The 26,154-nt window shown below is 51.3% G+C and overlaps 1 protein-coding gene across 3 annotated transcripts; it reads right to left on the bottom strand.

The window, feature by feature from the left end:
• Positions 1-432: 432 nt before the first annotated feature.
• Positions 433-25,271, bottom strand: HPS1 (HPS1 biogenesis of lysosomal organelles complex 3 subunit 1). Of its 3 annotated transcripts, XM_074339244.1 has the most exons (21): positions 25,044-25,271; positions 23,871-24,048; positions 23,542-23,626; positions 21,659-21,775; positions 16,866-17,003; positions 16,504-16,646; positions 16,023-16,131; positions 13,742-13,902; positions 13,174-13,276; positions 12,428-12,523; positions 12,232-12,307; positions 10,229-10,284; positions 9,006-9,173; positions 8,735-8,914; positions 7,605-7,666; positions 6,955-7,089; positions 6,819-6,879; positions 5,587-5,739; positions 3,357-3,470; positions 1,657-1,739; positions 433-1,214 (listed from the first exon to the last, which is right to left on the bottom strand). In XM_074339244.1, exons 4-21 carry the CDS (start codon positions 21,773-21,775, stop codon positions 1,052-1,054), a joined length of 2,118 nt encoding a protein of 705 aa, XP_074195345.1. In that variant the 5' UTR covers positions 23,542-23,626; positions 23,871-24,048; positions 25,044-25,271; the 3' UTR covers positions 433-1,051. The 3 variants fall into 3 exon arrangements, with proteins under 3 accessions (XP_074195345.1, XP_074195344.1, XP_074195346.1); XM_074339243.1 differs by lacking the exon at positions 23,871-24,048; XM_074339245.1 differs by lacking the exon at positions 23,871-24,048 and having other exon boundaries at positions 917-1,214; positions 5,587-5,732; positions 6,815-6,879.
• Positions 25,272-26,154: the final 883 nt, after the last annotated feature.

The following is a 26,154-nucleotide window of genomic DNA, read 5'->3' as shown; positions in this document are numbered from 1 at the left end:
TCTGTCCCCCCAGCTGTCCCCATAACGGGGAAGAACAGTCTTCCTGGCATGAATTTCAGCTCCTGACTGAAGACAGAAGGCCCAGCTGCTGTCGGCATGTCATGAATGAACCCCCACTGTGCTGCGCTGCCTGCTGACTTCTGCCACGTCGCTGCTCCAGACCCAGTACTCCGATGGCCTCTCGTCCTTGTGTCCACTCTGGGGCGGGGGCTTCTAGGTTGGAGGAGAGGGGCTGCACTTCTCGGGCAGAGGTTCTCAGTCCAGGGCACCAGGACCACCTGGCAGGGTTTATAAAACCTCAAAGCCTGGGATCCACAGAACCGAGTACACGAATCTCGGGGGTGGGGCTGGGGCAGGAGATGAGAAGCGCGTGCGGCAGCAAGAGGCCGGACTCGCCAGGGTTTCTCAGCACCAAGGGTCCAGCCAGGCATGTTTGGCTTGAATATGAATAACCATAACCAGTGTTTATTGAGCACCTGCTGCACGTCTGGCAGCCCTGACAAACACCTGAGAGGGAGGTGCCGTCACTCTACAAGTGGGGAGACAGGTTTCAAGTTTAGGAAACTGGCCTAGCATCGCAGACAGGAAGCGGCAGAGCTGGACTTCACACCCAGCCAGAGAGCGCCTTTCACTGGGAGGAGACACCTTCCTGAAGCTCTTCCTCCACTCGGACAGCAGTAGCGAGAGGGGGTCTGAAGACACCTGCAGGCACTGGGGACTTCCTGTCTCCTGGGGATAAACGGAGAGCAGCTCGGAAAGAGGGGCTGCCCCAGCTCTAACCTCACAACCACTGTTCTTTTAATGAGACCAAAAGCACACCCTGGCCTCCCTCCTCCTTTACAGGGAAGAATTTGGGGGTTTCGTCATTGCCTGGAGTGCGGGCTGCTCTAGGTGAAGTTTAAGAAATCATGGGGCTGCCCTGGGGACTGTCCCATCCTCCGGTGGCCACTATGGAGGGGAGGTGGCTCTTGCTGCGAGGATGTCTGCAGGTGGGTGGGGGCTGGAGAAGTGGGGTGCACAGGCAGACTGCACCAGGGCAGTCCGCCCTGGCCTATAGCAGGGGGACGCGGGACGCCTCCCACAGGCGCCGGGCCAGCTCGCCGGCCTGCTGCACCAGCACGTCTATGGGGATGACGGACAGGTGGAGGGCCAGCAGCTCGTGGCACCTGACAGCCTCCGCTGGGTGGCCCTTGCTGTAGTAACGCAGGAGCTTCCTGGGGAAGGAAAAGGGAGGACAGGCTGATTCAGGAGCAAGGCCACGGCACTCCCTGCAAAGCCAGTGGCCTCTCCCAGCGCCATGCAGACACTGTCACCTCACTGGGCCAGCCACAAGGCTGGCAAGGCCTTCCCCACCCCTCACTGACCTAACTGTACAAGGCTCAGCCCCAGGCCACTGTGGTCCATCCCTTGGGGTTAAGCCTGTGTGGGGTCTGCTGACAGCAGCGTCCTAAGTAAGAATGCCACAGAGCCAGCAGGGAAGTGGTGAGGCCCCCGTGCATGGCAAATTGCAAATGTTGCCAAGAGGGTGCCAAGAGCCAACCAAAAGTGCTCCTCACTCACTTCCTCTCTCTGGACCAGGCCAGGCTATGGGGAGCTGGCACTTGTCACCATCACCCGTGTGCCCACTGTCCCCAACAGCCTTCTGATTGGCGTCACCTGTAGTAGTCTCCTCCCAGGATGCCCACGGGAGCTGAGTCATCGGAAAGGACAGGCACCTCGATTATCTGCAGTTTGTACCCCTGAGGAAGGAGGAAGAGGGTCTTGGTTGGGGAGGCGGTGGGGGTGGTGGGAGAGCATGGGTTTGGGTTGGGCCCCGGGCTCAGGGCTGGCTCATTCCTGCCTGGTGGGTACTTGCTGATGGGAAAAACGCGTGCATCTCTTTACCTGGTTTTCTCCTCTGTAACTTGGGACTAACAATAATCCCCAACAAACATTAGAAATAATGTATATAACGTTCCGAGCATCGTGCCTGGCACGTGGTAACTCTCATGCCCATCAATGAGTGGACCTGGGTTAGCGACCAGAACGTGCTCAGGAGGGTGACCCAGGGAGGTGTCACAGAGAGCAAAGCATTATGAAAAGGCCCAAGTCTCCCTTTGAAAACGATGGGAATTCCCAGGGTGAGACAAGGAGAAGAGAGTCAAGATCCACCGAGCACCCAATGTGCACCAGACATGCTCACATGGGCACTTTGGGACCCGCCTGCAGGTGAGGAGGTGAACTTGGCAGTGGTAAGTGGCCACACAAAGGTACAGGTGCAGCCAGACTGCTCACTGGGTCTCCCCCCACAGAGCTCTGCCTCAGCCTGTGACCCCAGGGGGACAGCCATACACACGAAACCATGTCTTGCCCTAGAAGCTAAGGTCAAGGTCATATATACACTGGGGACTTCTGAGGGCACAGAGCAAAGATGGGAACTTGCAGGTCAAAAGAGCTGAGTCTGGATTCTGGCTCCATCACCAATGACCTTGGTGGCTCTGGCCATGGTGTTTCATCTCTAGGGCATCAGGGTCTCCACCTGCGAAGTGGGTCAATGATACCTGCCCCAAACCATTGTATGGGGCTTTGTGGATGCCAGATTGTGAGAACAGCAGTGAGAGACCCCAATAACCACTTCCCTGTGGAAAGGGTCTCCTCTCTCCAGGAGCAGAGAGAGGGTAGGGAATGAGGAGGGAGGGAAAGGTGCATGAGGACCAAAGACATGTGAGGGGTAGAAGGAATGACCCTTAGAGAGCTAGAATAATGACTAACGGTGACAAGTGAGAAAACAAAGAGAAACAGGAAAAGAAAGCAAACGAAAGAGGAAAGACCCAGAGATAGAGCGAGAGTCAGAGCAAGAGAGAAAGAGGGGCAGGCGGAAGACACACACAGGAAGTTACCACGCCCTGGGCATACACTGTCATAACAGTGAAGTCTAGAAAACAGGCCAGAAGGCAAGAGACCCGAGCCACGGTCAGCGTCACCTTGGCAGGCTGGTTCATTGCTCTGAGCCTCCTGGGTGTGTCCCCTGCTACAATGGGAATGACAGTGCTTCGTAAGTGCAGTGGACGATGACCAGGGACCACTGAGGAAGCACGTGACCTGAGCAGCCTTTCTCACACAGGCGTGCGTCTCTGTTCACACATTACCTGGACTCTGCCTTGAATGACAGCATGAGTCTTTCACACAGCTGGGTGGAGGGCTCAGAGTCTGTGTGGAAACGGGTCCCATACCAGCTGTGCCTATCTGTCAGCTCCACCAGGGACGAGAAGAGATGAAGAGACAGACAGAACACAGTCCAGAAGAAAAGAATCCAAGCATTACAGGAAGGGAAAGCATTTCAGGACCGCGCTGCCCGGGGGCCTGGCCGCACCCACCATCTCGTTCTGGAACCACAGGAAGTAGGAGCAGTAGAAGTCCCCCTCCTGGAACAGCAGCGTGGTGTAGCCCTTCTGCAGATACCTACGGGCCAGTCGGATCAGAGCCCAGACCTGGGGAAAGGAGAGATCATGGCTGCCCTGACGGCCACGGCCTGCGGGGTCACCCTCTCCCCACGCAGGGGCAGAGCTCAGGCTCTTGTCTCTGGGGGAAGAAAAGTCCTCAGAAGAGCAGCTCCTTGAAGGTCCAGGGCCTGTCCTGCTCTTCTCCCTTCGTGCCCAGGCATGGCCCTGGCTCAGAGCAGCAGCTGAAGAATAAATCCATGTTGGATGGATGGGTGGACTACCCCTCCAGTGACGATAAAATATACGTAAAAACACTTTATATAACTGTACTATATAGACACACCCGCCATAAATTAGTAAACTCATCATTCAAGCCAGAATAGAACCAAAGACACTGCCAATTAATATAGGAGGAGATGGAGGGGTGGCCACCTGGAAACCCCTCCTTGCTGTCTAGGGCCAGCCACTCACCTGGTCCCCTTCCAGGTGGGGCACCTTGGGTATAGGTTCTGTGCCGGGAAGGTGCTGGTAAAGTATGTAAACACGTAGAGCACCCTGATCTAGGTACGTCCTCTGCTTCAGGGGTGAAGTCCAAACCAGGGCTCACCAAGGAGTGCGATGGAAACAGTGCCCGAGGGACAGCGTGCCTTACAGCCAGTCCCTCTGCCATGCTCTTGCCTAATTCAAAGCTTCCTGACAGTGCCTGTAACCTGAGGGTGGCAGCAGGGACAGCTGGCTCCCCCACTTCCTGGAGCCAGGAAAAGGCCTGATGAGGCTCTCACCAAAAAGCTGAGGGGAGGGCACACACGCTTTGCTCCAAAACCTGACCACGACATAACGTCTAATGAGATCTGCAAACAGATACATGGATTTGCTGTATCTTCAGGAAAGCAATTTGACAATGTGTATCAATAACCTTAAAAACATTCCTCCCATTTGACTTAGTAATTCCATTTCTGGGAATCCATATTGAGAAAATAATCAGAGATGAGGACAAAGATGGATGCACGAAGGTGTGTGCTGCGGAATTATTTATAATAGCGAAAGCCTGGAAACAACGTAAGTGTTCAACACTGGGGAAATGGCTAAGTAAATTATGTTACATTCGCATGATGGACTATTGTGGGGCCGTTAAAAATCATGTTTATAAAGAATTAATGACATGAGGAAATGCATCTGATATGAAATGAAGTGCAAATGTGGTAAACACAATTGCATAGCCACAAAGAGCTCAACTACAACAAAATGCACAGAAAAGCAATGAAAGAAATGTACTGAGAGAACCCAACTGTCTCTGGAAAGAGGGATGAAGAAGATGGTGGGTCTGATGACAGTACCAGGAAATGAACCCTATCGCAATGTTGTGCCACATACTGTGCTCAATATTTCACAGGCACCATCTCAGGTATCTGTAATAATTCCATGACATCAACAGTGTAACATTCTCTTTCACAGATAAGGAAACAGAACTTCGGCTAAGGGATACCCCAGCCACAGAGCTAGTGAGAGCCCAGAGCTGGAGCTCCAACGCCGGCCTTTGGTCACCCATCTTATTTTACCATTATTGATGTGCTTTCTTTGGACACACACAAAAAAGTGTGTGTCTGTGTATATACCTAGTTTTTCAGAAAGTGGCAGAGGTCCTCCCTTCTCTCCACCAAGGATACTAGTTTGTCACGAAGAAGAGTCAGTTAAAGAGAACAGAAGAACCACCAGAGAATGTTTCCTTAGCAGAAAACTCTAAGTTCTGATCGTCCACTTGATTAAGCTGTGTTTCTTCTTTCTGTTTACTTAATTCACCAAATGCTTATTGAGCATCTGTTTATGCCCTGGCCATTTCCTCCTCTGACCTTGCTGTCCAGACTCTGCCAGTCCAGGACCTCAGCAAATACCCAGGAAGGTGCCCCCGGGCATCAGCTGAGGTCCAAATGGCTCTGGTGGCCGACTGGGGCCCGAAGGACAGAGATAAGCTGCTATTCTTAGGAGCCTCCAGAGCTGGGCGCAGATGCTGACACACACAGGAGAACAGTAGGGGTGCAGGTGGGGTGTGCTGCAGAGCCTCAGGGGAGCCCCGAGAGCAGGGGCACTAGTCCTTCTGGGGCAGGGTGCAGGCCAGCACATCCTGTCTGACGGGCAGTGAAGAGCACAGGGGCCGGGCAGTTACCTTGGTTTTGACAAAAGCCGCCAGGGGCCCCTTGCCCAGCTCCGACGAAGTCCTTTCACTGCTGCTGAGGGAAGGGGCCACCATCTGGCCGGTCGTGCGGTCCACGTAGATGAAGTGCACCAAGCCTGGGAAGTCTTCTAGGTAGGTGAAGGTCTGAGTTAAGGTGCTTGTAAGCCAGGAGCCAGGAAGACACTTCTCTGTCCCTGACCTAGGCTTCCAGCAAGGTTAGGCAGTGGAGTCGGAGGCCAGGCCTACCATACCCACCTCTCCTCAAAGGTTTCCATTTCAGCCAACCCCCGAGGAGCTCCCCTTCCAGATCTCTCTGTACATCCTAACCCCCAACGCTGAGAAGTTCTGAGACGCAAATATGATAGATCCATGACACTAGAACATTTAATATGGGGCGTTCTGGACCCGACAGGAACATGGTATGTTCCTATTTTATGATTTTCGAGAGGAATGAGTTTAAATTATACACATGGTGAAGCTGGTGTGAGAGCAGAGCTACACAGCTAATAAGTGAACCTAGCTGACCGCCCAACACACACCTCACCGTGATTTTGTCACTGTGAACTTTGTTCCATCTTTACACTTCACCTCGAAGGGTTGGAAGGTCATATTTGAGAGGGGAACAGACACCCATGGAAGGGCAGTGGCTGGTGGCTAACAAGGCTGTCTGTCATCCCTTTCACTGAAGACAGAAGTTTCAGTGGACTGGAGGCCCGAGCCTTTAGAGATTTTAATATAGGAAAAGCTGCTTTGCATAAAGTTCCAGGGGAATTCCGTGTTCAATAAAACCCATGTTCTATAATAACAGGGGCAACTAGGCCTTGGACACGGTTTTTTAAACAAGAACAAGCATATTTCCTGTAGGCCTTCTCAGAGCCTTCACATTCTGCTGTGAGCTGTCGCCTCTGAGGAGGAAGACGCGGCCCCCAGGACCCTGCCTCTTGTGGAAGATCCATCACCACTTTGCTGGCTGGACACTGACAACACGAATTCCAAGGCTTTTATGAAGTGACTTTGGGACACCAGGGATTTCTGTGACTTCAGCCTTGGAGTGTTCCTACAGAGAGGCTCCCAGAACACTATCTCCTATACTTTTCTTCAGAGCAAAGCTGAGGAGCTGGAATGTATAGTCTCCCATCCTTCAGAGTCAGCAGGTGGAGGACACAGGCAGACACGAGGGCTTTTCTGGATGGGCCTGGGGCTCAGACATGAGGATATGACACCATGGTGACGTTCCTCCTGCTCTTCACCAACAGAAAGTCCTTCCAGTCCATCAGCTTTTCTCTGTGGGGGAAGCAGGGGTGTGGGGAGGTGCCCTGTCTCCCACCCCGGCTATTGAGGGGCCACACCCACACTTACTGCATGAGTGTCTGGACCTGGTCCTGCAGGTGCTGGGGCAGCTGTGGGCCTCCCCGGCCTGGAGCCGTGGTCAGGAAGCTGAGACGGTAGATGGTGCAGAGCTGCCGCTTCACCTTCCCGCACGCCTGGAGCAGCCTGCACACAGGGAGGGAAGGGTGTCACAGAGGAAGGGTCCTGGGAGAGCATGTGGTCCCCCTGCTCTGCACTGATGACAGACCCACCTAGGATAGCACCTCATCCCTGTGTGGACACGGCTGACGAAGCATTCCCTTACCCACAATGACCCAGGAGGCAGCTTCCCAGTTTTTCCCCAAGGTGGAGTTCCAAATACTTGGGATAAAGGGCACGGAACCTCATCCAACTCCACAGTTTATTTTACCAATAAATGAGGGGAAATGCTCGAGGTTGCACTGCGTCAGTGTTGACTCAGTGACGCAGGGCTAGCACCCGGGCCTTTCACCTTCGTGTGGGTGCTCAGCCTCTCACCACTCTCCTTCCCAACCTCCTCCAGCGTCTGCGAGCTGGACCTCGCTCTCCCAGGACGCCCTCTCCCTCAGAAGCGCCTTCCTGAGCATTGGCTTCTTCTTGGCCTGAGGAAACCTGCCCGTCTGCCCAAACCTTCCCCACTGTCCTCAGAGCCCACTACGCACTCCAAGGACGATCCGGGTTCAGTTCTGGAGAAGGCCTTGGTCTTGAACTCCAGCCAGGTGCTCTGTAGGAGGGCAGGGGACAGGTCAGCCCACAGTGAGGTCCAGGGGAGGCCTTCTCGACATCAGGCTCTGAGAAGGCATCGTGCCTCTCAATGGCTTCTTCAGGCCCAGCACACATCTGCACGCACACAGCCATAGCTGGGTCTCTGGCACGTCCCTCCAGCTCTCTGCACCGCACTGTACACCACATTCTACTCGGCAGTCGTTTATTTCAAGAGCGGTTTCTGTGTGCCAAGTACTGGGCTCACTGCCTGGCTGGCAGACACATAAACTAATGCTGTCAGTGACAGGGAAGTGAGCTGAGGGAGGGTGGACACGGGGCAGGCGCTGGGCACTGAGGAGCAGCCCTGGGCCATCTCCTTAAAGGGGAAGCTTGCATTCCATCACGGTGCCACCGCGATGCCGCCAAGTATGGAGAGACGCTCAGCCTTCCGACTGCTCTGAGTGGGCCCTCAGGGGCTCCAGCCGCTTGCTCTGTCTCCTCCACTCCTCTGCTCATTTTGGGACCGACATGCACTGCAGCTACAGTGAATCTCTGCTCTGCACACAGACCTGAGCACCGCCGGCTGCTGAACAAGCAATCTACCCCCTGAACTTCCTCCCAGGCTCCTCACTAGACTGCGCCCTGCTTTCTAGGCTTACGTACTGTCCCTCGTCTCCTGGCCTCGGCTCCCATCTGGGCTCTAAGTCCCCTGGGGTGGGAGCGGACTGCGTCCTGCACTTGTGTGTAACCTGCCATGCTGGGAGGGTGTGGGGGGCAGACCACGGGTCCTCACTGAGTCCTCGGGTCAGGCTCTGGTCCCACTGCTCACCAGCTGAGGAATCTTGGCCAGGTCACTAGTTAAGCCCCCGTTTCCTCACCTAAAACGTGGGAACTATTCATGTTCTGCCCAACTCACATAAAAATGTTCTGAAATGTCAGTTTTTGTTGTTTCCTAACGGAGAAACAAGGTCCCCCCAGCTGTGGTGGGGCAGAGGTAGGGCCCAGAGCCTTTGTCCCCTCGCTGGTGTGAACAGAACAGGCCCTGCCTCCTCCCCCTGAGGGGGGTATGTTGGGAATCTGGTCTCACCTGAATCTCTTGCCCCCCGCGATTTTTGACAAACTTGTCCATCCTCTGGCGCAGGTCCCCCAGGAGCGGGTGGGACCGCAGCGAGCTCCCGGCCTCCAGACCCTCCTTCAGCTTCTTCTCCAGCAGGGAAAAGCCGTCCAGCAGCTGGTACAGGACCAGGGCCAGGGGTGTGCTGGGGCTCTAAGGGAAGAAGCAGAGGCAGGGGATGGACAGCCTGGTGGGGAGGTGTCCAGGCTGCAGTGTCACTGGCACAGGCAGGGTGCACCCATACCTTGGTCAGGAGCACCATGTTGATGCCTGGCCACAGGGGCAGGCAGTACATGGTGTGGGGCATCATGGGGCAGTAAGTCTCCTTCACATTGGCATCCAGGAAAACCCTTTGGGGGCTGGCAGCTGCTGGGGAGCCAGGAATCAGCGTTTGGAGGGTGTCTTCAGCGATCTGTGGAGGAAGAGGAGCTGTCGTGGGAAGGTCGGGGGACCTGTCAGGCCACCTCTGCACGTCAGACCCACCCACGGATGCTCATAGGAAGCAAACATTTTAGCTCCAAGAAATTGCAGCTCTTTGATCCCTAACTCTGCTGACACTGCCTTAGCAGCTCCAGTTCTAATGTCTGTCTCTCTCTCTCAGCTTCTTCTGGCCTTTCTGCCCAGAGTCAGGACTGGATGCCAAGCAGGGGCGGTGGGTGGTACAGAAGGGACAAAACAAGCAGAAGAAACAGACAGGGGCAGCGTGAGAGGGAGAGGCTCCCTCCCCATGTCTTCAGAAGACACTTGAAAGTTAAGTAACATTCTACCACTCTCAGAACATCCTGATAGCCATTCCAATGGGGAAACTGAGGCATAAAATGACTAAATGAGCAAGACTCCAGCCTTATGGAAGGCTCTGAGCAAGAAACCTTTAGTGGGGAAAGGCAGAGAATTAAGGACATTATTAGAGATGCTACCAAAACTCCTCTATAAGGATGTCACTGCAGTCTTATGACAACAGCAAAAAACTGCATACAAAGTACTAGTTGTTCTGGGGATTTGCTAAATAAGTAGTAACATGCACGTGATGGATGCTTTGTGTATATATATAAAATCACAGGAAAGACTAGAAGGAAATACCCCCAAATCTAGTGGTTAACATCTAGGAGTGGGACTGAGAGTGATTTTTATTCCTTTTCCATATTTCACTTTTGTTATTTCCCAAATATATTTCTATAATGAATATATTTACTTTCTCATTAAAAACAAATTAAAAATTAAGTTGGACTTTCACTCTCAAGAACAGTGAAGAGGGTAGGGCTTTCTCAGGAGTGGAGGTCACCCCCCACCCCCAAGCCCCGCTTCTGGGCTGAGCTCTGTCTCCTGCACTGGCCAGCCCTGAGGCGGCAGGAGGAAGGCCAGTGCTCGTGGGGTCACCCAGAAGAGAAACCCTGGGAGTCCCAGCGCCCTCTGCGGCTTCTCAGACCAGCACGTGCCCTGGCACCCCTACCCCCAGGAGAAACTCACCTGGACCAAGGAGGTGTCACTGGGTGGGGTGCCCCCATCCAACCAGACGGTGCTACCTGCAGGCCACAGGTAATAAAATAACAACATAAATAATTGGAAAATGTAGACAATGACTCAGTAGCATGTCAGAGGGGAGGGTGGGGCAGAGATGGCCCCACCCCATTAGCGGCTCTGAGCACCTGGCAGGGATAAGGGCACTTAGTATGGGCTGGAGCAGCACTGCCCTTCTCGTCTTATCCCAAGCCAGCCAGTGCAGGCGAACTCTGCACTACCGGGACTGAAGCAGCCTGGGCTGGGAAGACAAGCTCCCCGTCTCCCAAAGCCAGCTGGTGGGAGCAAGCGCCCGAGGGTGCACCTGGCAATGTGGGGGGCATGTTCCTTGGCCCCTCCTCAGCCCCCTCAATCCTCTCCTTGTTTCTGCTCTATTCCTTTAGGCCCCTTCCTGGCTGTAACAGTCCCTCTTCACTAGAAGGCAGCACATCGTCCACATTTCCCCAGGCATTTTACTGAGCACCTATTATGTGTGTGCCGGGAATTGAGCGACGTTTCCTTTCCTAGTACAGTTCACAATAACCTACTGAACTCACTACATATTGGAAATATGTTTGTAATAACAGTGTTCTCTCATAGCCTATTGCAAATACTATTATTTATAACCACGTTTCTCTGGGGAAGCCTTTTCCTGTTTCAAACACTTGATTTACAAACGGGTGAGTGCACCTCAAGCCATTTGTAAGCTGAGTTCTGTGCACTGTAGAATGGCATTCTTTACAGCTCTGAGGCATAAAAACCCACTGAGAGAAAGGGGCGAGGAGGATCGTGATGAATGAGGGGAAGGAGAAGGAAAGGGAACTGCAGCCATCATCCCGCAGTGGTGCTTTCTCAATGTGTTTTGGGCTCGCTGCGCAGCTTAGAGAACTGAGGACAGCTAGGGACCCTGGCCCCAGAGAAACATACAAGTACATATGAATTGGCACATGATCTCGGGTGTCCCAGGCTCTTTGCAGCCCGTCCAAGGACCTAAAGAACTTCTAACCTAGTGATTTTCAACTATGGCTGCACATGAGGCTTTCTGAAAATCCTGATGCCCAGGCCACGCTCGAGACCAGTTAAGTCAGAAGCTCTGGCACAGGCCCAGCTTCCGTAGTTTTTAAAGATCCCAGGTGAGCCCACTGTGCAGCTGGGGGTGAGCACCACGGTTCTAACCTAAATCTGAGCATAGCAGTGGTTCCCATCTTGGGCCTCACTGGGGAACTTCTAAAAGGCTTCACACCTGCTCCCCAGCCCTCGGACTATACAGCTGGTCTGGCGGAAGCGGCCTAGGTCATTCTAACGTACACCCAGGGTTGGGAACCACTGGCTTAAGGAAGCCATCCAGTAAATTCCTTTCAAAACTCAGTCCCGAAGAAGTTTCTCCTCCTGCATCTCTGGCCTTCTGTCTCCTATCGGATGCCGTGAACATACCTCTTCTCTAAGAACTTCACAGATAAACGTGATGTCCCGTCATAGTGACGACAGCAGTGCAGGCTTTGGCTCACCTTCCTAAGCAATGTTGCCCTTTTCTGTTTTGTTGATAACATTCTAAATATTTTCAGTTTCTTGTTGTTTATCCACATACTTTGAAAAAACAGGTAAGGTATAAACTATAGAGAATGAATATTTATATTTTAAAACACTGTACTTGAAATCAAATGATTACTTCTTTTTAATTACTTGATTACTTATTAATTGCAAAAAATACACGTATGAGATGAATTTCTAAATGAAACCGGTGTGTGATAGACCGTTTTAGCAGTCATTTGAGTGGCCTTGGTAGTCCCTGCATTCAAGCTGGAGCTGGCAGGGTAGACAGAGGGGCTGCTGCTGACAGTGTCTTGTTCTCCAGGAACCTGGGTGTCTATACCTGTCCTTGCCAGGCAGGGGGTCCACTGGACCTTAAGACAGATTCCCTATGGGTTCCATTTGGCATCTGCCTCTGCCCTGCCCGCCCCTCCAGGTCTCACCTGAACCTGAACTCTGCTCCCCTGGGGAAGGAGCTGGCGTGAAGTACTCCTCAGGGAGGGAGAAGCTGTCTGTCTCCTGGGGGGAGAAGGGGGCAGCTGGGGATGTGGGCTCACCCCTGGTCCCGCTCTCTGGGGAGGGGCAGACCCTCCCATTCCCTCCCAGCCCTTCCCTGCGGGCTGGGTGCACAGCACATACAGTTCCTGCAGAACTCCTGGCGGGGCCTGAGGAGCGCGGGCTCCAGGCTGGCTGCACAGGGATATTCTGGCTGCTCCAGGACCTCCGTGGAGAAGGCTGCGACAGGCACGGAAGACTGGTTAGAGCATGTCGGACAGGCTCCACCTCCCAGCACTTCCCAGCACAGTCCTCAGAGCAGAGGGACAGGCGTGTCCCCACTGCACCTCACGGCCTGGTGTGCGTCCTCACTTTCCAGGGATGTTTCAGTTCTCAGTGGTCTAGTCTGTCTCCAGAACCACTGAAATCACATCCTATTGGCATCCAAACCACCACCTCTGATGACAGTGATGGTGACAGTGGTGGCTAGCACTTACTGAGTGTCCCCTACGCCCCAGGCACTGCTGGGCTCTCGGTAAACTGTCTCCTTTATTCTTCAAAACAACCCTGAGAGGTAGATGCCATCACTGCCCCATGGCACAGATAAAGGAACCAAGGCACAGGCAGGGCAAGGACCTGCCCAGCTCACACAGCTAGCTAGGGGGTGAAGCTGGGATGATCGGACTCCAAAAATCTGCACTTGTAACCCATGCATTCTAGAATTCTCCTTGTATCTGAAAGCACCAGAAAAAAACGTCATGCCCGATCACGTGCCCAGAACTGTGACTTTGGAACCAGGGCCTCCCCAGCTGCCTGCCCAGCACCCTCCAGACTGGTTTCCGGGGCTGTCTCACTGACGGCCTCCCGCTGCCCAGAGAGCTGCCCGAGACCTGAGTGTTGCCATCTTCTGCAGTGCTCTCGCTGGGGTAGAGGTCCTGGACCAGGAGGATGAGGGCAAGGAGGTCGGCTGGGCGCAGGGAGCTGGCACTGTGGCTGCAGAGAGAACAGGTGGCTGCTCAACACGTGCCTGGTACCTCCAGTGCCCTGCAGGTGGCAGTGGACGGGGACAGGTTGGTTAAGGGAATCTGGAGTATGGTCCCTACCCTTAAGGAGTTTACAAATGTGCCAATTGACCTCACTGATTTTGGACAAAGGCAAGATAGAAATAAAATTAACTCATTGATTTTTAAAATAAAACTTGGTTCCGATAAAAAAAAAAATTACCAACGGGAAACCACCAGGGGCCAGGAGCAGCGCTATCAGGAAGTCCTAAATTCAGACTCGGACAATGTTCTGGGAAGAAATCACTCAGGGAAGGGAGTGAACTGAGAGGGCTTGAAGAATTGAGGAATCTGAGAAGGCTTCCCAGAAGAGATGGGTCTTGAAGGTTTTCTTGGCCAGGGAAGTGGTGCTTTTCAGGGGGGGTGAATGTGAGGGGCCCGGAGGCCTCAGGCTCACCTGGAGTAGAAAGCCAGCAACTTGGAGTGGACGACCAGGAAGGCGTGCAGGGCCTCCTCGCCAGCGCGTGCAGGGCTGGAGTTGATAGCCTGGATGACATGCCGCTCCAGAGCCTCTATGCACAGCTCACAGAGCTGAGGGTGAATCAGCCGCTCCACAGCCTGGCCACAGGTGGGCAGGGAGAGAAAGCCATGTCATCTACCACCCTCTCCTGCTGCGTGCCCTGGCTGGTGGGGACATTCACTCAGTCACCTGAGCGCACACTAGTGCCAGACACTTGGGAACAGGGAGACTCAGACCAGCAGTCTGGTCATTGGACTCTAATGGATGATTCAGACAATATGCAAGGAAAAAGATAATAAGCGCCAACTTTAATAAGTGCTGTGTAGGAAATATATAGTACTGGACTAGAGAACACAGCAGAGACCCACTTGGGTGAGGTGTACAAAGAAAATGTCCCTGAGGAGGTGATCTTTAACTAATAGCTAAAGAACAAGAAAATCCTGTCAGAGGAGGGGGCGGGGAATGCTACAAGCAGAGGAAAGAGCATATGCAAAGGCACTGAGGCAGGGAGAGAGTTTGGAGTAGTGCTTTCCGACTGATGCATAAGGCAAGCACAATTCAAATTTTTCTAGTAACTATGTTAAAAAGTAGTAATTTATTTCACACAGTACATCTAAAATATTACAATTTCAACATACAATATGAAATCATTATTACTGGGATATTTGACGTTCTTTTTTTGTTACTAAATCCTCAAAACCTAAATACTCAACAGCCACATGTAGCCAATGACGACCATACTGCAGAGAGTTACATGGAGAGTACTCCTGAAATGGGAAGAAGTCGCAGGAGGCCAGTACGTAGTGAGTGAGGACGAGAGAGGCTGGGGTGACAGGCAGTGACAGATCATACAAGGCCTAGTGGGTGCTGTGAAAGAGTTTGGATTTTATCTTAACTGCGTTAGATTACCCCCTACAAGAAGCCTTCCCCGATGTCTCAGGAAGTTGACCATGCCATCCTTTGTGCCACTATGGATTTTGAGGAGAAACCTAATATGGCAGCACCCAGGAAATTTTATTCTATTTTTTAGTATATATGTAAAGCTGGTTTCCCCCCAAGGGCAGGGACTGTATTTATTCATGTCTGTATTCCCAGGGCCTAGCACACCTCTTAGCATAGAGTGGGTACTACATGCTTATTGGAAGAGTGAGAGAGGGGTATGAAAATTAGTTCCTTCACATCTATTTTCCAGTTCACTAATTCTCTTTCTAGCTATGTCTCATCTACTATTTAACCCTTCCCTTGAGGTTTTCATTTTAACAATTATGTTTTCATTGCTAAAATACCTACATTATGGGTTCTTTTCTTAGCTTTTATATCTTTTACTAGGTCATAGTTATTTTATATTCTGTACCTAACAATTTCAGTATATCAAGCTCCTTGGGATCTAAGTCTATTGGTGATTGATTCCTGACTCACTCAGGGTGGCTTGTTTTCTTGTGCATCTGATCATTAGCTGTGAGCTCCTATCTGTTTGCTCTTCATCTGTCCTCTAAAGCAGTGGCTTTCTAAGTGTAGTTCTTGGACCAGCACAGTCAGCATCACCTGGGAACTTGTCAGAAATGCCAATTCTAGAGCATCCCCACTACCGCCCCCAACTGAATGAGAAAAGCGGGGCCCAGAAACCTGTACCTGACAAGCCTCCAGATGATTCTGATGCACACTGGAGTGTGCGAACCACTGATCTAGAGAGTTTGTGTTTGTCTACATGGGCCAGGGAGTGCGACTGACAAGAGCCACGTTAGCTCCTCAGGTCTGGGCTGGACGAGGCGCACAGGCTCAGCTTTCCCACGGTGCTACTGGTCTCAGGCTGAGTTTCTGCTTATAGTGTCGCTATCACCATTTGCACTCAGGCAATCCTGCCTCTAGTGTTGCTTAGTTTTCACTACTTTCCACTCCAGTTTCAGCACAATATAAGTCTTTGGGAGGAGGGGTCATGGTTGAAGGGGCTATCTTCTGAGGTTTCCGTAATTCACTGTGAGCCCAAACACTGCGTTCAAAATCTGTTCTATCCAGGACCTAGCTGTTTTATTGGAGGAAGGCCCATCAGAGTACCCAACGCACCATGTGGTCAGAAAGAGCAACCCTCGAAAGGCATGAGTTTGAGGGTCTGCCTGTGACCTCACTCATTGGGGGCGTCAAAACATGGTCTTAAAGCTGCACAACCCTGCTGACCTGACACTTCCTGGACCTAAGGACTCCCGCACCCTGTAGTCACCTCCACAGCAAAACACTGCTCCTGTTCCCGCAGGCGGCTGTAGGTCCACAGTAGGCTCTGGAAATGCTCCCACACTTGGACGCGCTGCTCAAGGTCTGAGGGCCGCAGTCTGGGGACAGAGTGGGAGGCACTTGTGAAAAAGCTGGTTGTCCCCAGCCTCAACCAAAGGAGCACAGTCCTAGATCACTGTCAGGGCTGGGTAAGCACATGTGATACAACAAAATAACTGGGAGAGCCCACAGAGCACAGAGCGGGCTGTGCCCTGACCAGGGAGTGGAGTGGGATGGGCACGGACCCAGGAGCCAGGCGACTAAGCAAGCCGCTGCACTTCTCAGTCTCCCACACAGATATGACACAAAGCCAGTGAGAGAGACCCAGGAAGGAGCCAGGGGCAGAGTGCAGATGCCAGAGGGGCATAAACTGCCTGGCCTCAAGAAGGTGCTTAGCAAAGGACCAGAGAGGACCAGTCAGGAGCACTCACTCCTTTCGGATGAGCTGGCCGTCGACAGTGACCAGCCCGAAGTGCACCTCGAACAGGTACTTGAGCACGCGCAGCTGCTGCCGCAGGTCCCCCTCGCCCTCTGCGTGGTCTCCGCTGATGGCGATGAACAGACACTCTCCGAACTGCAGGCACAGCGGGCTCCTATCAGCCGGCACCAGGGGACCCCCTCATGGGCCCTGATGCCTGGGGGCAGCAGGGGAGGCTCAGGTACCGGGGGATTGGGTGAGACACAGTTTCTGCCTTCTGAAGGAGTGTCAAGTTCAAGATTGGGGGAAGGAGGTATGTGGACTGCCCGTGGAGCTGAGGGAAGAGGGACACAGGCCCCAGGACCACACACTCACCAGCTGGAGGACATACAGGCAGCTGCCATTTTCTGTTGAGAAGCAGGTGTATGTGTCCGACAGCTTCTCCAGCATCGTCATGGAGGAGATAATGAGCGGGGCCAGGAGGGTACTGAGCTGGTCCTCCAGGGCGGGAAACTGTAAAAGGGGAAGAAAAATTACATGGCTTAATGTGCCAGACCCTGGGGACAAAGGAAAGCACATAACACCAAGGGTCTCCATAGTTTTAGACCCACCTGGGAGGGTATCAGTGTCCTGACAGAGAGTGGGGCCAAAAGACACTGCCCCCAAACCTTGGGTAGTAGTTAGGAAGGCTGGGAGGCACCAGCCAACTAATTGTGCTGTTCAGGCTCTGAATCTAGAAGGAAACGTTAAGGGATTAGACCACATTTCCACAGCAGAAAGCTTGTGGCATTTAATGGAGAACTGGCCAACTCTCAGAGAGTTCGCTACATGGACCAAAGTCCATGCCCTTTGCTCCAGAAATTCTGCAGGGGGATCTATCCTAAGGTAAATGACCAGAGAGAGGGGCAAAGACACATGTCCAAGGCTGGTCACTACGGCATCATTAATAGCAAGCAGCTGGAAAAAATGTCCAGTACCACGGAAATAAGTTAAATAAATAACAGCACATCTAAATGATGGAAGAATAGACAGCCACTTAAAATAGTGGAGTATTTCCATGACATGGAAAATTCCTCTGATACAATGCTGTTTTGAAAAAAAATGCTTGTGAATGCTCTGTATTTTAAAACACACAGAAAACCAAACTATTGAAAAGATACTAAGAAAGTCAACATCATTTAAGTTATAACGTCTGGATAGAGGGGTTGTAATCCGCCCCCTTATATGTTTCTGTACTTTCCCTATAACAAGCATTACTTTGACTTTTTATAAGCTATTCCCCCATTCATTCCCTCTACCCTCCAAAATAAGGAACAAAACCAATACAGCCAAAAAGAAATGGGACAAATGTGTTGGAAATCTGCCAATAAAATAGGATAAAGCCAGTGGAATGGTAACAGTTCAAATGTGCAATACTGGAATGGAAAAGAGGAAAACAGCTGACCTTCCCCAGGCTGACTTTGGGAGCCGTGCCTGAAATATGGAGAAAACAGAGTCCTCACTTGGAGCTCGTGAAATCTACAAGGAGCTGAGTAAGACCTTGCCTTGAAAAGCAAAACAGGCAAGCAGCCAGGGGCAACGTGCAGCTTTTCAAACATGAGTGCTCACCGCACTGCGCAGCACCTTTTCTTCCAACAGTCTCAGCATTCAGGAACCAAGGTCTGTGTCCAGCTGCTGCAGAGTCTGTGAGTCAAGCTTGAACAGTGGTTCCTTTGCATTATTCAGATCTCAGCTCGGATGGCTCCTCTCCTGATCCATCACCCACCCTCAGACCACCCTGCCCCAGTCAGTCCCCAACCGATCGCAGGTTTAACTTCTTCAGACCATGTATCATTTTCTGAACTCATGGTGTTTATTAGGTTCACTGTATGTTGTCCCTCTTTAGCCTCTAATTCCATGAGAGCGGGGCATGTTGCTATGGTCACTGTTTTACCCCCGAGACTGGCACATAGTAGGTTCTCAATTAATATTTGTTGACTGCCCCTCCAGATAGGCAAATGTTTGTTGAATTATTCACACACCACAATTTTCTTGAACTGTCATGAACAAATTGTATTAATAGAAAAGTCCCTTAAAAATCTAGATTGTGGGGGCCGGCCCAGTGGCTCAGGCAGTTGGAGCTCCGTGCTCCTAACTCCGAAGGCTGCCAGTTCGATTCCCACATGGGCCAGTGGACTCTTAACCACAAGGTTGCCGGTTTGACTCCCGCAAGGGATGGTGGGCTGTGCCCCCTGCAACTAGCAATGGCAATTGGACCTGGAACTGAGCTGCGCCCTCCACAACTAAGATTGAAAGGACAACAACTTGACTTGGAAAAAAGTCCTGGAAGTACACACTGTTCCCCAATAAAGTCCTGTTTAAAAAAAAAAAATCTAGATTGCGTACAGCAATTCGTTTTAAAAGTAGTAGTTTTTTCTGCAGGTGTAGCAAGAAATTTTTCTGGGGGGAGATGAAAATATTTGGTGTAGGCAGAGTGAAAAGGCACATGCTTGTATATTAGTTGGTGGAATTATAAAGTGGCACGATATCTTTGAATGACTTTTGAATCATGTTTCTATTTTTAGGAACTCATCTTAAGGAAATAATCAGATGTGGAATAAAATTCAAGCACAAATGTTCCCTAAAGCAATAGTTACAGCAAACTACAAGCAATACACATGTCTAGTAATGGGGAAATGGTTAAATAAATGATGAGGCATTTATTCATACACTGGAATGTTTCCATTAAGACTTACGCTTTTGAAAATATTTTAACAAAATGGAATAATGCTTTAGATATAATGGCAAGTGAAGGGAAAAAAAAGGAAATAAAATTGTAAATGTGGCATGATCCCAACCATATATAAAAGTTAAAGACCCAAAGAAAATATATTAAAGAGCTAATAGCTATGGGTAGTAAAATTATGGGTCATTTAAAAACTATTTCTCTGTATTTCCAAATTTCCTACAATTAATTCACATTATTTATAGAATCAAGAAAAAAAATGTGTTGTGTATATAAAAAATAAAACTTCAAAGACTTTTTTTCTTTACACTAATCATTTAGAAACTGAAAAATCAGGAGGATATTAGTTTGTTCCTTTACCAGGTTTTCATTAAAGAGGAAACGAAACATCATAAAAAAGCTAGCTGAATTAATAGATTAAGAACTGAAATACTTAAACGTTCTTAATTTAAAAATTGCACATGTTGACTGCTAAAAAAATAACAGAGCCTAACAGATAGACCTGCTTTTTAGTTTCAACAAAACTATTTAAATGTCCATGATCTTGGATACTTTGTTAGATTCCTAACAATTGGAACATGAATACAAGTGATGTTGAGGGGAGTTAACTGCAGAAGTGAAGCTGGTTCAGCTGATGGTTTGGCCTGTTAGAGCAGGGAGGGCTCTGACAGGCAACCAGTCTCTGCTGCTGTGGAAACGCAAGCACACCTCTACGCATCCCCAATAAAGATTTTTTTAACCCCAAATTAATCTGGAGAAATTTTTCAAAATAAATGACTCCTTCAAAATGTAGAATGGAAATTATATCTCTGAGTTGTAATATTAAAGTGTTAAATTGGATGTCCAAATGCAAAACACAAACAAAAAAACAATACCTTACACTATATATAAACAGTAAAAATGGATCATTAGATCTAATATAAAACCTAAAACTATAAAACTTCCAGAAGGAAATATAGGGAAAACTCTTTGTGATCTTGGGTTGGACAAAGATTTCTTAGATATGCCACCAAAAGCATTATCCATAAAAGCAAAAACAAACAAAAAAGATAAATTGGAGTTATCAAAATTAAAAACTTCTGCTTTTAAAGACTGTTAAGTGGATGCAAAGACAAAGCCTAGACTGGAAGAAAATATCTACAAAATATGTATGTACTAAAGCACTTGTATCCAAAATATATAAGAAACTCTCAAAACTCAATAAAAATAATAAACAATCAACCTAATAAAAAATGGGCGAAAGATTTGACCAGAAACTTCATTAAAGAAGACAGAAAGATAGAAAACAAATACATAAAAAGATGTTCAAAATCATTAGTCACGTAGAAAATGAAAATTAAAACACAACGAGTCTGTCATGAACAAACTATATTAATAGAAAAGTCACTTTCTATTAGATACCCATGTATTAGAATGACTAAATTGAAAAAGATTGACTGCAGCAAGTGTTAGCGAGGACACAGAGGAAATGGAACTCTCACACACTACTAGTGGAATATGAAATGATACAACCTCTTTGGAAAAGTTGGGCAGTTTCTTAAAAAGTTTAACATACACCTACACGATCCAGCCACGCTACCCTACAGATTTACCCATGAAAAATGAAAGCCGATGTTCACACAGAGACCTGTATGTGAAAGTTCACAGCTGCTTTATGTGTAAGAGTAAAAACTGGAAGCAATCCGCATGTTGTTACGATCAACAGATAAATGGAAGAAGAAACTGTGGTGTAGTGATCCAACAGACTACTGAAAGGGAATGAACTACTGATACACGCGACCCGAGATGACTCTCAAAATAATTCGGCTGAGTGCAAGAAGCTAGACCAAACCAAAACCAAAACCCAACCCCGAGCACATACTGTAGGAGTTCATCATATAAAAGTCTATAAAATACAAACTCATCTGCTGTGACAGAAAGCAGATCCATGGCTGCCCGAGTGGGAGTGGCGGGGTGAAGGAGGACCACAAACTTTGGGGATGGTGGATTTGCTCATTTTTTTGACTGTGACGGAATAGGAGATATATGGACATAATAAAGTGTGTCAAATTGTACATTCTGAGTATGCTCAGGTTATAGTATGTCCATTGTACCTTAATATAGCTGTTATAAAAATTAATGTTAAGCGTATGCTAAACTTTTTAGGCAGAGAAACTGGTGAGATAACGTTTCTCTGTTGTGTGATTAACATTCTTCCTTCTCCTGCCCTCATGTAGCCCAGTGAGTTCTGGGGTGGGTTGGGTGGGGTACGGGGTGCAGTCACTACACTCTAGAGCATTAAGAAGCCGGCCTCTGAGGATGTGGGGCCATGTGTGAGGGATGCTGGACCACACACACCGCCATTAATTCCCGAGGCTGGGCCAGGAGGGGGTGGGCAGGTTCTCCTGCCTCCTGGTAGTTCTGTGCTGTCCCCACCCACCCACCCCTCCTGTCCGGCACTCACCTCTTCTCCCTCATTCTCTGAGGGACTGAACTTCAGCCGCAGACTCTCTTCAAACTCCTCATCTGTCCAGTAGAAGAGGATCTCAGCACCCTCTGTGGCCACCAAGATGCACTTCATCTGCCAGGGAGAAGCAAGGTCAAGGTCACCCCCATGTCCGTAAGCTGGGCCTGAGTCAAGAAGAGGATCGTAATCCCAGCGCATGCCTGCTGAGCCCCGACTGCGCGCCAGGCACTACCACACGGGCCTCCCTGGTGCTATTTCGTGGCACTCTCATGACACCTTGATAAAGGAGGAAACTTCAGTTCCTGCCATCCTACAGGGCAGGAGGTGGTGCAGCCTGAAGTGGCAGGGCTGGCATCCAGACCCAGGCCTGTCTCATGCCAAAGCTGGGGCTCTTTCCTCTGTTTTCCCCACAGCATCGGACCCACTACGGGCCTCCTAGACCGAACCTAAGGAAGGGCCCAGCTCTCGATCTGGACACAGAGTCAACCGCACAGGGAGGCGGTCTGGTGGCAGACAGTTAGACCCTGGTCTGGCATGGAGAGCGGCTTCTGCACCTCCCTCTGGGCAGTCCAGAAGTGTTTCTCCTCAAGTTGAAAACAGCTCCAGCAGACGAGCTTCAAAGCCCACGAGGAGTGGATGTAGCATTACAAGAATTTCAATCACAAGTTCCCCCTGCTCTGCGTTGAAACAGGCTGACCTTCTCCACGTTTCTCCCACCTGCTTAGCTGCTGCGTCCTTAGTCACATCCTCCGGTATCTCCGGTCCCTCTGAACCTCCTGCCCCACCACCCACACAGGTGTCCTCTACGACACACACTTTAATGCTTGATTATACAAAATGTGTTTTATTTTTCACCAACTGGTAGATTCTTAATCCCGAGTTTCCCCCACTGTGCCTTGTTCCTCTGGGTGCAGGAGGTCAGTGGTCCTCTCGCCCTCGGGGCAGCCTGCCCAAGGCTCCTGAGGCCAGAGCTCTCAGGCCAGCTGCCTGCAGCTGAGAGAACCCCAGGCAGGGGCTTCAAACCTCCTCATGTACGCATGTGCCACACAGATGTGACCATGCTGCACATGTGCTATGATTAGCAAGCTCTGTTCTGACTCTTTTGTGAGTGGAGGTCAGTTTCCTCAATAGGATCATAGCACCTTGAGGTCTCAGACTCAGTTACACTTTTTAGGATTCCCTAGGAGACCAGCTTAGTGGTACTTACTGAATTCCCCCCAAATCTCTAGTTTATCAACTCCAACTCAGGGCCCCTGGCCTTAAGGTGTTTGCAGCAAAGTGAAAAAGAGCATGTAGCCTATTCCCGTGGAATTGCTAAACACGAGGCAGACTGCGAGAGCAAGGGAGTGTAAAGAGGTTGCTGGATTAGGGCAAGTGGACCTGGAAGAGGCTCACCTGGGACTGCCAGGTGAGTGTGACAAAGATGGGGGCTTGAGGGGCCAGGCTAATGGGAAGGGAGTATAAGAGTTGGGGAATGGCGGGCTATGGAATGGAGGCCGTGGTTAACAGTGAGAGCCCCTGGTAAGGGTGTGGGAAGTGGTGTGCAGGTCCTCGATGGGGAGGTTAAGGTTATGGAGGCCCATCATCCTGGTGTGGGGTCATGAGGACCCACTCCTTGGTGGAGGCTAGGAGAAGGAGGGGCAGATTCAGAGGTGTAGCTTAGAGACACAGCAGATCTGGATGCAAAGGAGGAAGGAGAGAAGAGGCAAAAGTGACATGAGGATGGAGAGCTGGGCAGGGGTGGGGAAGAAAGGGCTCTGCAGAGCCCGGGAGGGCTCAGCCCACTGCCTGCGACTCTGTCCACCTCCCACAGCCCCCGAGTAGCCCCCGAGTGGGTGCTGCCTGCCTCCGTCTGCCCCAGATCAGGCACGATCATCTACCTTGGTAAGGAGCACAGCAGAGCTTCCAGCCGGCCAGAGGTTCAGAAAGGCCTGCCGCAGACAGACTCAGTGGGTCCTGCAAATGCTTAAAACAGAGAGGTCATGAGGGCAAGCAGAGGTCCTTGCTCTGACTGTTGCCTGTTCCTGGGATTGGACAAGGTGGTGAAGGGCTGAGTGGTCCAAGGTCTCTCTCTGGCCCTGCGGCAGTCCGCTCAGAACATCCTCCCGGTGGCCTGAGGTGACTGAGTGCCCTGTATCCCTCCCACTCCCACCCTCCCACAATGGAGAACAGGAACACAGTCCTTTGGACGTAGCAGGTGCCCACAAACCTTAATTTCCACCAACAGTTTCCTTCTAAGACTTCTTATTTCACTGTGGGTCACTCAGAGCCATGGTGTGGGCAGCAGACCCACCCTGAGCAGCCCCAGGGAGTGTGTCAGCACTGTCAGGAGACAGCAGAGCACAACCCAGGCGCGTGGGGAAGCAGTCCCAGAAGAGAGGGGGTATCTGGAGATGATGCGATGAATGGCAGTAAATAAACCAACACAAAAGGAACCTGAGAGCCAGCCGGTTCTAGTTTTGGCTTTGCCAAGACCCTTAAACCTCTCTGAACCTCAAACTCCTGCTGTGAAAGGGAGAAAAATCCCTGCTCCACCTCCCTACAGGGTTATAGTGACTATACGCAGGCAGGCCTGCCCTCAGCAAACTCTACTTTCTTACATAGAGTTGGGGGCGGTGTTGGGGGGGTCTTTATTCTTATTAACCCATGGCCCTTCATCAAATAACAGGATGAATTAAACTGGTTCCAGATCATTCACATTTTGATGACAAAAGAAGAACAATATAAAGAGTTAGCTTAATTAGGAAACCAACCAGATTCCGCAAATGAGAGGCATGAAAGGGCTGTTAGCGGCTCAGCATCTTTAGTCACGTAACTGAGACTGACAACACGGCGTGGCTGGCCTTAACGCCGTCTTCCCAGAAAAAACGGGAGTGCGTTTTAGTGGACATTAGGTTCTACTTTTTATTCCACAAGTCCGATGGTAAGAGCATCTCACCGGTGTCATTTCATGATTTCCCTGTTCTCCTCCCCACCCTGCTCTCGGGAGGGACACAGGGCACGCTGGAGCGATAGAGGGCACCCACCAACCTGGGGGAACCCTCGGGGCTTTTTCGCCATCCTGCCCAGCAAACCGCCCCCAAGGGCCGGCCGCCGCGCCTGCCCCCAGCAGCTCCGTCTCGGGCCCGCTCCCTTAGGGCCTCGCCTTGCCCCCGCTGGGCTGCAGGACCCAGGAGGGAGAATCCGCCAACGCGAGCGAGCCTTTCGCCTCCGTGGGCCCCCAAAGGCAGCGTTCCGGTTTGCCGCACGTCTCCAGTTTACGCAGCAGTTTCACCCCCAAATCCTCCCAGACCTCACAGCTACCCTGGGGCGAAGGCCTGGATTGTGGCACCCGCCCCACTTCGTAGCTGCAGAAACTTTGTGAGAAGTTGAAGCGACGAACCTACGGCCACACAGCCCGGGTGGTGGGTGAAGCTGGTGGTGGGGCCCGCTCCCCCAGTTCCGGGAGGGCCGCGCGGGGGTCCCGGAGGAAGCCGGGCCGCCACGGAGTGGGCAGCCGAGGTCGGCGCCGGAGCAGTGGAGGAGACCCACGGGCCAGATCGCGGCCCAAACGCCGCCTAGCCAGCCCCCAGCCCGCGGCCGCGCTTCCGGGTGGGCCCACGTGACCTCCCACGTGACCGCCCAGCCTGGGGAGGGGCTGGAAGCTGCGACACCGCTTAGTAGGTTCGAGCCCCGCCCCGGCCTTGGTGAGCTTTTGCCCGCGGTGCAGTTTGCTGCGGCTTAGTTGTCCGGCCCAGCGAATTCTGAGTCCTGCTGTCGCGTGGCCACCTTCATCCTGTCCTCAAGGAGGGCGCCTAAGGATTGGGGGTCTCGCCTACAACTGTCGGGGGCACCTGCTGCGTCCGGCACTGTGCTAGACCCTTCCCCTTGCTTTAGTTCAAGCAATTTCCCACTGAGGCACTGGGAACGTCCCCATGTAGCCGCGTTTTAGAGAAGAGGAAACTGAGGCCCAAAGAGAAGAAATAACTTGCAGAGGGGCCGAATTAGGATGAGCACCGTGGTCTCCCGGGTCCTGGCTGGGCTCTTACCCACTGGCTTTAAGTGATGAACTGCAAGTCTGGACGAGACCTGCGTATTTCCCCGACCTCCTGGGGAGGAGACACACTGCAGAAGCGCCCAGCTGCCACCAGAGTGCCAGCGCTGGAATTTCTTTTTAAGGGTTCTCAATCCATTTTGGGGGTGGGGGATACACATTACGCGCTTCGTTCTGAACCTGTGTTTGCAAGATTTTCTTAAACAGTGTGACATTTGTAGTGGCTGAAAGTGGGGCTGGAGCTGATGAAGGTCGTGAAGGAACTAAATGCACACACCCAAGTCACCCCTCAGTGCCCTGGTGCCTCCTGGGAACTTTGAATTTTGGGGACCGTCTGGGGTACAGCAGATGGAGCGCCCTCTGGGCAAAGGCAGGGGCCAAGCACTAATGCCCCTACCACTTGCAGAGAAAGCCGACATCACTCCTCCTCCCCTTCCCCAGTCACTGCCCACCCCTGGCA

This window comes from Rhinolophus sinicus, linkage group LG07, assembly GCF_036562045.2.
Source record: "Rhinolophus sinicus isolate RSC01 linkage group LG07, ASM3656204v1, whole genome shotgun sequence".
Classification (NCBI taxonomy): domain Eukaryota; kingdom Metazoa; phylum Chordata; class Mammalia; order Chiroptera; family Rhinolophidae; genus Rhinolophus; species Rhinolophus sinicus.
Note: the sequence above shows the minus strand (reverse complement) of the source record. Positions and strands in the feature narration are given on the sequence as shown.

Excerpts from the sequence above, each read along its gene's own strand:
- HPS1 (XM_074339244.1), bottom strand. The coding sequence starts at position 21,775 with ATGAAGTGCATCTTGGTGGCCACAGAGGGTGCTGAGATCCTCTTCTAC. Across the intron at positions 17,004-21,658 it reads CAGAGAATGAGGGAGAAGAG|TTTCCCGCCCTGGAGGACCA; the intron begins GTGAGTGCCGGA and ends CCCCTTTTACAG. Across the intron at positions 8,915-9,005 it reads ACATGGTGCTCCTGACCAAG|AGCCCCAGCACACCCCTGGC; the intron begins GTATGGGTGCAC and ends TTCTTCCCTTAG.